Source organism: Coffea arabica, chromosome 2c (genome assembly GCF_036785885.1).
Source record: "Coffea arabica cultivar ET-39 chromosome 2c, Coffea Arabica ET-39 HiFi, whole genome shotgun sequence".
Classification (NCBI taxonomy): Eukaryota; Viridiplantae; Streptophyta; class Magnoliopsida; order Gentianales; family Rubiaceae; genus Coffea; species Coffea arabica.
Genome location: NC_092312.1, coordinates 29,230,882 through 29,240,374, shown reverse-complemented (window position 1 = coordinate 29,240,374; position 9,493 = coordinate 29,230,882). Strand labels below are relative to the sequence as shown.

General features: G+C 39.0%; 1 protein-coding gene across 1 annotated transcript; it reads left to right on the top strand.

The window, feature by feature from the left end:
* The first annotated feature begins 288 nt into the window (after positions 1–288).
* On the top strand, positions 289–8,632 carry LOC113724230 (putative disease resistance RPP13-like protein 1). The gene is made up of 2 exons (XM_027247153.2): positions 289–4,345; positions 8,381–8,632. Exons 1-2 carry the CDS (start codon positions 444–446, stop codon positions 8,382–8,384), a joined length of 3,906 nt encoding a protein of 1,301 aa, XP_027102954.1. The 5' UTR covers positions 289–443; the 3' UTR covers positions 8,385–8,632.
* Positions 8,633–9,493: the final 861 nt, after the last annotated feature.

Below are 9,493 nucleotides of genomic sequence, written 5' to 3'. Positions count from 1 at the left end.
CTCGTAATTCATTGCTTTATAAATAATTCACAAAGTTTAACTAGTCCATCAGAATCACGAAAGAACAACGTAGCACTAGCTGGTTGTATGATTTGATGTTATAGATAATTAATTAATTTGATGTCTTGGAATACAATCAAATTACACAAATTGACATAAAACAATTAACCAAGTTGGTCAACTTCAACATATAAAAACTTATCTTATTTTAGCTAGTTTAAAAATTGATGACGTGCTTTTAGAAACTTTTTCCTTACCTGTTCAAAAATCACAGGGGCAAGTATTTGGCTCTGATCACATTTCTGGTGAAGAAACTACATTTTTTCTACCTTTGAATCTTATCTTCCCTTTTGAGTTTTCATCAGTTTTTTTTTGCTTGTTGCTTACTTACAAAAGATAATCCCCAAAAAAAAAAAAAAAGGAAACAAAGATTAGATAAAAAAATGGCACTGATAGAAGTCTTTCTTGGTGCAATCATCAAGGTGATATTTGACAAGCTTGCTTCTGTTGATTTGAAGAAACTTGCACGCTTAGAAGGCTTACATACTCAGCTGAAACGATGGAGCCAAGTGCTATCCCTGATTCAGGCAGTGCTTGATGATGCAGGGGACAAACAGAATATGAGGATTGCTGTGAAGCAGTGGCTAGATGATCTTCAGAATTTGGCATATGATATGGATGATGTGATTGACGAATTCTCCACAGAAGCTTGTCGAAGAAAGTTGATGGAAGCTCAAGGCTCTACTAGCAAGGTAAGAAAGGTTAAAATCCCTTCCTGTTGTACAAATTTTTCTGTTAAAGATTATAAGTTCAACAGAAAAATGGCTTCCAAGGTGGATGAAATAACTAGAAGATTGGAGAGCCTGAAAGAACAAATCAAAATCCTCCATTTGGTAGAGACTGTAGCAAAGAGGCAGAATAAAACTAGGGATCGACTGCCATCAACTTCCTTAGTGGAGTCTTATGTTTATGGTCGAGAGAATGACAAAAAAGAGCTGCTGAAATTGCTCCTTTCAAATGAATCGAGTGATGATCAAGTGGTTGTGATACCAATTGTCGGCATGGGAGGGGTTGGTAAAACAACTCTTGCTCAAATGGTGTACAATGATGACAGAGTCAACGAATTTTTCAATTCCAAGGCTTGGGCTTGTGTTTCAGATGATTTTGACATTTTTGGGGTAACAAAGACAATCCTTAAAGCAATCACAGCAGGTGGCTGTGATTATGAGGATCTGAATATGGTTCAAGTGAAACTGAGTGAGGCCTTGACCAGGATGAGGTTTCTAATTGTTTTAGATGATGTTTGGAATGAAAAATACGAGGACTGGGACATCCTGCGCCGCCCATTTCTAGTTGGTTCATCTGGGAGCAAGATAATTGTCACCACTCGGCATCATAGGGTGGCATCAGTAATGTCTTCCACTGCTGGATATAGTCTGAAGGAGTTGACAGATGATGAAAGCTTATGCTTACTGGCAAGACATGCACTAGGAAGGACAAATTTTGACAGGCACCCCAATCTAGAAGGCATTGGTAGGAGTATTGTAAGGAAATGTAAGAACTTGCCCTTGGCCGTGAAGACTCTTGGAGGGATGTTGCGTGATAGATTGAGTCTAGATGAATGGACGGATATACTGAACAGTGAGATATGGGAAATAAAAGAGGATCAAAGTGATATTCTTCCAGCACTAAGATTAAGCTATTATCATCTTCCTGCCCATCTAAAACCGTGCTTTGCTTACTGCTCCATATTTCCCAAGGACTATGAGTTTGACAAATATGAGCTTGTATTGCTCTGGATGGCAGAAGGTTTTGTCGATGAATCAAAAGCAAGTGAACTTATGGAGGACATAGGGGACAATTATTTTAAGGAGCTACTAATGAGGTCCTTCTTCCAGCAGTCAAGTTCCACTAGTTCACATTTTGTGATGCATGACCTCATTAACGATCTAGCCAGATATGTTGCTGGAGATTTTTGTTCAAGACTGACAGACGACTTGGAAGAGAACATGAAATGCACGATTCTTGACAAGGTTAGGTACGCATCATTCACAAGTTCAGTGCATGGAGCTACACAAAAGTTTAAAACTCTTCAGAAAGCAAAACATTTGCGGAGTTTCCTACCCCTTTCTGGCAAGTATGGAGGCACGACATTTTACATCGCTAAAAAGGTCGTAGCAGAACTTTTGCTGGAATTGCGATACTCAAGGGTGCTATCATTCAGTGGCTATGCGATCTCTGATCTACCAAATTCCATCGTTGAATTAATACATCTAAGGTACCTGAATTTGTCTGGTACTTCGTTGAAATTGTTGCCTGAATCATTGAGTAATCTTTGCAATTTACAAACACTAGGTTTGCGCAACTGCTGGCAGCTGATTAACTTACCGGTGGGTATTAGAAAATTAATTAACCTGCGCCATCTTGAAAATTCCAATACTAGTCAATTGCATGAGATGCCTTCAGGGATTGATCAGTTGACGAGTTTGCAGACGCTATCCAAAGTGGTTGTGAGCAAACATGGTGGGTTCAGACTGAATGACTTGGGGAACTTGTCCTTACTGGCAGGGTCACTCGCCATTTTGGAGTTGCAAAATGTTACGAATGTCCAAGAAGCACGGGATGCCAATTTGAAGAACAAGAGGGGCCTTGATAAAATAGTATTGGCATGGAATAGTGAATATGATGGTTCTCTGAGTAAAGTTCTTCAACAAGATTTGCTTGAGGCACTACGACCACACACAAACCTAACGAGTCTTGAAATTAAGTTCTATAAGGGAGACAAATTCTCTTCCTGGGTGGGGGATTCTTCATTTACTAAATTAGTAAAAGTAAGCCTTAAAGGTTGCACACACTGCAAGTGTTTACCATCACTCGGGCAATTGCCTGCGCTCAAGGATTTGAGCATTCAAAGCATGCTTGAGGTGAAGGCAGTAGGTACCGAGTTATGTGGTAAAGATTGCTCTTGGGAATTTTCTTTTCCATCAATTGAAAGTCTAACATTTGATGACATGCCAGAATGGGAGGAATGGACTTGCTTAAGTTCGGCAGGAGAAAACGAATGCCACTTCCCTTTGCTCCAAAAGCTCTGTATAAGTAGATGCCCAAAGTTGAAAAGCATTCCTGTTTTGCATCTCCCATCACTCTCTGAACTAAAGTTGCAAAAGTGCTCGGTGGGAATTGCAAAATGTTTTCACAATTTGACCTCATTAAACAAATTGGAGTTTCAGCAGATTATAGGGCTTGCATCCCTCAAGGGTGTGTTCATGCAGTTTCCATCAGGCCTTGAAGATATCACATTATCTTGGTGCCATCAACTGAAGAATTTGTGGGGCTCAAGTAATACTATAAACCTTGGGCAGCTAAAATCTTTAGTTGTTTCAGGATGTTCACATCTTTCATCCTTGGAGGAGCTTGGTGTCTTACTGACGCTTAAATATCTTAAGATAGAAGGTTGCAGTGCTCTCCAGTCTTTGCCTACATTATCTGGTCTTAACACATTGCGAATAAGCAGTTGCTCAGCCCTCAGTTGCTTGCCAATGGACAAGTTGCTCCTCCCTCAGCTTAGCAATCTTGAGATCTCGCATTGCCATAAACTGAACCTAACTCCGGAGATTGTCATAGAGGACACCAGCACGTTGATTGAGAGACTGCAAATCGCTGGCTGCCCATGTCTGAATTTGAGAACAATGCTTGGTTCATTCTACAGTTTTTCAAGTCTCCGGACTTTGGATATTTGGGATTGTGATCATCATCTGGATCAATTGCCCACTCCAAGTTTGGAATATCTTCGCTTGTACAGATGCAAAAATATTAGTTACTTGCCCAGTGGGTTGGGACGACTAAGATCTCTGGTGTTGTATTCTTGTTCAAGTATTTTGTTATTTCCACAAGGAGATTTTCCTCCCACTCTGGAGGATCTTTACATAGAGGCAGGAGAAAACTTACAGCTGAAGCCCCTGTCAGAATGGGGACTCAACAGACTCACGTCTCTTGAAATGTTCAGCATCCGTGGTGGATATCCAGAGCTGGAATCATTTTCTGGAAGTGGTGATGATGGATTCGCTTTGCTTCCTCCAACTCTCAGGTCCGTCACCATTGGTGGCTTACCAAATCTGAAATCGCTCTCCACGTTGTTGCGAGGTCTTGCAGCTCTTCAACGCCTGCGTATCTCTGACTGCCCCAAGCTTGGATCCCTACCAAAGGAATCTTTGCGTAATCCGCTTCAAACTCTAGTAATTGATAAATGCCCACTTCTTGAGAAAAGGTGTTTGATGGATAGAGGAGACTACTGGCCCATGATTGAAGACATTCCCCTTGTGAGAATACGCAGTGATGACATCAGGTATTCAGAGATTTCGAGTTCCTGATTTTCACTCTAATTTATTGTTCGATTTTCTTGCTGATTTTCACTTAAAATTATGTTCAATTTTTTTTTCTTGACTCCAACAAATGAAGTCATTAAAATTATTGTTCAATTTATAGTAAAGATCATTAAAATGAAGTAAAAAAAAAAAAAAAGACAAAAATACGAGTCAAGAAAAATTAGAAGACATAGGCACACCATATATGTTATCTGCAACAAAGAGGTCTGGGTTTTGGGGGGCGGGGGGGGGGGGGGGGGCAGGAAGTTCTTTTTTTTTTTTTTTTTCCGCAACGGTAGTTTTTGTATTGATTGGCAAAAGATGTACACTTATATGAGCAAAGGCCCAAAGAGTTCTATACAAAAGTGTTAGAAACACTGAGGGTTAATCCATCCCTCATCTTGAAAAATACCTAAGGCATAATCACTAATCAAATCACTTCTTTTATTTAATCTCCTATCTAGACAAAAGGAGCATTTTTGGAACAATGCTCTGAGGTTGTTAATATCATCAGCCAAAGTAGACATTTTGATATCCTTAGCCACTCCCGACGTGATCACTTTCAGCAGCTGTGGGCTGGGAACATGGACTGTAATTTTCTGCCAATGCTGCTGTCTGGCCTTTATAATGGCCATCTTCACAGCTTCTGCTATAGTCTGCAACTGATTTACTGATTTCCTATCAACTAGTGCCCAGGCTGACACCACCTGATAGCTGTGGTTAGTTGCTAAAATCCCAATACCAACCCTTTTGGACTGTTCCTGCACACTAGTTGATATTTTGATATGCATTTCATCACTTCGTGCCTCCATTGGTTCTACTTCGTCCCCTTCCCTTCCAGCATCCTCAGGGGACATTGTCTCATTACTCCAGGCTGAGGCTTGCTCTTGCCATTCCTGTTGAGCCTTGTTAACTGTTTCCCGAGGATGCTTTCGTTTAGCATTGAACTTCCATTCATTTCTCCTTTTCCAAATTTGCCAAAGGATATTCGTGGTAAGCTCTATATGCTCCCACCCCTTTTTCCTACATGAGGCTTCCAGCATTGCAGTCCACCAAACTCTAAAATTCCCTGTCTGTTCAGTTAGCCCATCCCACTGTATTGGGGCCATTTTCCATACCTCTTGAGCTCTGCTGCATTGAAAAAACATATGTTCAATAGACTCACTATGTTCTCCACAGCCATCACATATTGGATCTCCATGGTGTGTTCTATTAAACACCAAAGCATTAACTGGCAATAGCCCCTTTAGGCTCCTCCAAATGAAGTGTTTTATCTTGCTTCTGACTTTTAGCTTCCACAGCCCCTTCCATTGCTTTCCATTGGAGTTTGCTGAGCTCATTTCTGCCTCCTCAGCTCCTCTTCCTTTGTGTTGGGTTGCATCTCTACTCAAAGCCTTGTATCCAGAATTGACCGTATAGATGCCATTGCCACTATGTAGCCAGTAGTTGCTGTCTTCCCTTCCTGAGATACTTATAGGGATATCCAGGATTTCGTCAGCATCCTTCCTATTGAATGTTCTGAGTACCAATGGTTTCCTCCATCTAAAGCCACTGATCAGTTCATCTACTCTTCTGATATTGCAATTCTGAGGCCTTGCAGTTGTGACTTTCCCACCCTTGTTTCCTGGGATCCATTTATCCTCCCAAATGTTTGTAGCCTTGCCATTGCCAATCTTCTTCCTAGTTCCATTTTGCACAAAATCTCTCACATTCATCATACTTTGCCAAATCCAGGAAGCACACTTTGAGACTTTGCACTTAAAGATTGAGTCCCTATGGAAGTACTTTGCCCTCAAAACCTTGCTGACTAATAAATTTGGCTTGGAAATCAGTCTCCATACCTGTTTAGCCAGCAATGCTTTGTTGAAATTCTGCAAATCTTTAAACCCCAACCCTCCCTCATTTTTCTCTTTAGCCAAGCTCTCCCATGAGCACCAGTGCATCTTATTTTTCCCATCATTTTCTCCCCACCAGTAGTTAGCTAAAATGGAGGTCACATCTTTGCACAATTTTTTAGGGAGTTTAAAACAGGACATTGTATAAACTGGCATTGCCATGGAAACTGCCTTCAATAAAACTTCTTTCCCTCCTTGGCTGAGCAACTTGTTCTTCCAGCTATTCATTCTTCTACTTATACTGTCCTTAATGTATCCAAAAACTTGCTGTTTAGATCTTGTGATCACCATAGGGAGCCCCAGATATTTTCCTTGAGTAGCCACCTGAATTGTACCTAGGCTTTGTATCACTTCCCCTTTCCTCTGATAACTAACATTGCTGCTGAAGAAAACTGAGGACTTTTCCAGGTTTATAGATTGACCAGACCCCTTCTCATACTTCCTCAAAATTTGAATGAGTTCCCTGGCTTCCTCTCTTTCAGCTTTACAGAAAATCAATGAATCATCAGCAAAAAATAGGTGAGTCATGCTTGGTCCAGACCTACTAATCTTCATCCCTGAGATCCTTTTCTCTTCCTCAGCTCGCTTCAATAAATTGGAGAACCCTTCTGAACATAAAAGGAAAAGGTAAGGTGACAGTGGGTCACCTTGTCTTATTCCTCTTTCTGGAATTTCAAACTCTTTAGGTACTCCATTAATGCTGAAGGAGTATGTAACTGAGGAGAGGCAACTCCATATCCAATTCCTCCAAACTGTACAGTAGCCCATCTTTTCCATCATGGCATCAAGGAATTTCCACTCCACTCTGTCGTAGGCCTTGGACATGTCCAGCTTCACAGCCATAAAACCATTCTGTCCTTGTTTCTTATTTTTCATGTAATGCAAATACTCATGAGACAAAATGACATTATCAAGGATTTGCCTGCCTGGGATAAAAGCTGACTGATTTTTACTAATACAAAGGCTTAAAACATTCTTGAGTCTATTGGCCAATATTTTTGAAATCACTTTGTACACAACATTACAGAGGCTAATTGGCCTATAACTCTTCAAGTTAGTAGGATTCTGAATTTTGGGTATGAGGGAGATGACCGTATGATTCCAAGACTTAGGCAAATTGCTAGAATGGAAAAAATGCTTAATGGCTGTAACTAAATCAGATTTAACAACATGCCAGAATTTTTGAAAAAACAAGGGAGACATACCATCTTGACCTGGTGCCTTGTTAGGATTCATGGAAAAAAGAGCTGATTTAACTTCCATCTCATCTACTTCTCTAGTTAACTTAGCATTCATCTCAGTAGTGATAGTAGGAGGTATACCATGAAGAATCTCTGTTATACCCTCACTCCCTGAACTAGAGAAAAGGCCTCTATAATAGTCAGCTACTTCCATTCTCAACTCCTCCTCACTATTTGTCCAAGTTCCATCCTCCCTTTGAATGTTAAGCATTCTGTTTTTCCTTCTTCTTTCCTTCACACAAGCATGGAAAAATTTGGTATTCTTATCTCCTTCTCTCAACCAATCAATCCTTGCTTTCTGAGTCCAATACTGCTCTTCATCAGAGTAAGCCTCTTTCAGCTGCTTCTTCAAATCTGCAATCTTATCCTTAACTCCTGAGTCCTTAGAGTCCTTGATCTCCTTAATCTGAAGCTTAACTTGATTGATTCTTAGCAAAGAGTTCCCTGTGAAGTTGTTTTTCCATTTGAGTAGAGCCACTCTGCAGTTAGCAACCTGTCTAGTAATCTTGTACATACTGTTTCCTTCAACTGGTTGTTTCCAAGCTTGCTCAACCACTTGATTGATGTCCTCCCTTTTGAGCCATCTCTTATCAAAGCAAAATCTTGATCTTCGTTTTTCTACTCTAGGCCAATTGTCTATGAGCAGCATACTATGGTCTGATCCCAGAGTTTCCACATGTTCACATTTAGCTTTATCAAAAATCTGACCCCAGGAAGTTCAGTATTGTCCAATTTGTTGATTCACGTACATATAACGCATACAAATTTATGTACAAAAGAAACACACACACACACTCCAATCAAACGCAGTCACACAAGGGATATTATTTTTTAAGTTCAAAATCTTACTCTGTCTACTTATTTTATTGTTCTTTTTCAGGTAAAATATTTGTTGGCGCGTAGGTTTAACTCGCTTGGCAAGTCTATGCGCCTAGACTGCAGATTGTAGAGGAAACTAATCATGGGATCATTCTGCCCCATCATTCTGCAGATATTTAAGTTCTTGTGTTTTACTAAGTTCCTACAGTTCCTGCCTTGATGATATTGTAAGTCTCTTTGTTGGGCCTTATTCAGAATTGTAGAGATTGTAGAATATAATATATGTAGATAACTACTTGTTCCATTTCAAAGTTCCCGCAGCCTTTACGGTCACAATACTAATTTTCTAAAAACCTTTATTAACTTGGATAAATCTTTTATGCAACGACAATATACACACTAGTAGATATAACTGCATGCAATATATACAAAATTTAATGTTCAATTTCAAATTCAAATAATATGGCATTTATCCAACTCCGCTAGTATATATACTGACAGGGTAGAAAAGATCAATCATATTAACTTTTTCATTTTACTTGATCAAAATTTTGTACTTCTAAAAGCCATAAAACACCAAGAAATTATATGTATCTTGGATATTTTGCCAAACAATCAATTCTCTATAAAATCAATGTGAGACAGTCTCCAACAAATCAAACACAATTGCCCTAAACTCCAGAAGAATTATAAATTGAAATACCTTGACATTAGCAATAATACTTAAGTAAACTCATTATACAAGTCCTGTTGAAATGTTGGCTTTTTATAGTAATGTTTAATGATTTGAGAAACTACTAATGAACAATACATGATAATACAATATAGCTAACATGACTATTAAGTTATTAACAATACCAGTAATCTATAAATAGACACATACAGCAGGTTTATACATGTTATATATTATCACATGTTTCTCTTTTTAGTTTTTACAATAGGTTTACATATATGGGTATATATACATACATACATACATATATATATAGATGTATTTATGTATGCATGTATATATGTATGTATATATATGTATATATGTATGTGAGTATATATAATCACATGTTTCTTTCTTTCTTTTCCTTTTTTATTTTTTTATTTTTTCCTTTTCTGAAGTCAATTGGAATGTTTGTGGAGAAACCAAACCAATGCTCACTCACTAGTCTGTGAAGATGCT

Excerpts from the sequence above, each read along its gene's own strand:
- LOC113724230 (XM_027247153.2), top strand. The coding sequence starts at position 444 with ATGGCACTGATAGAAGTCTTTCTTGGTGCAATCATCAAGGTGATATTT.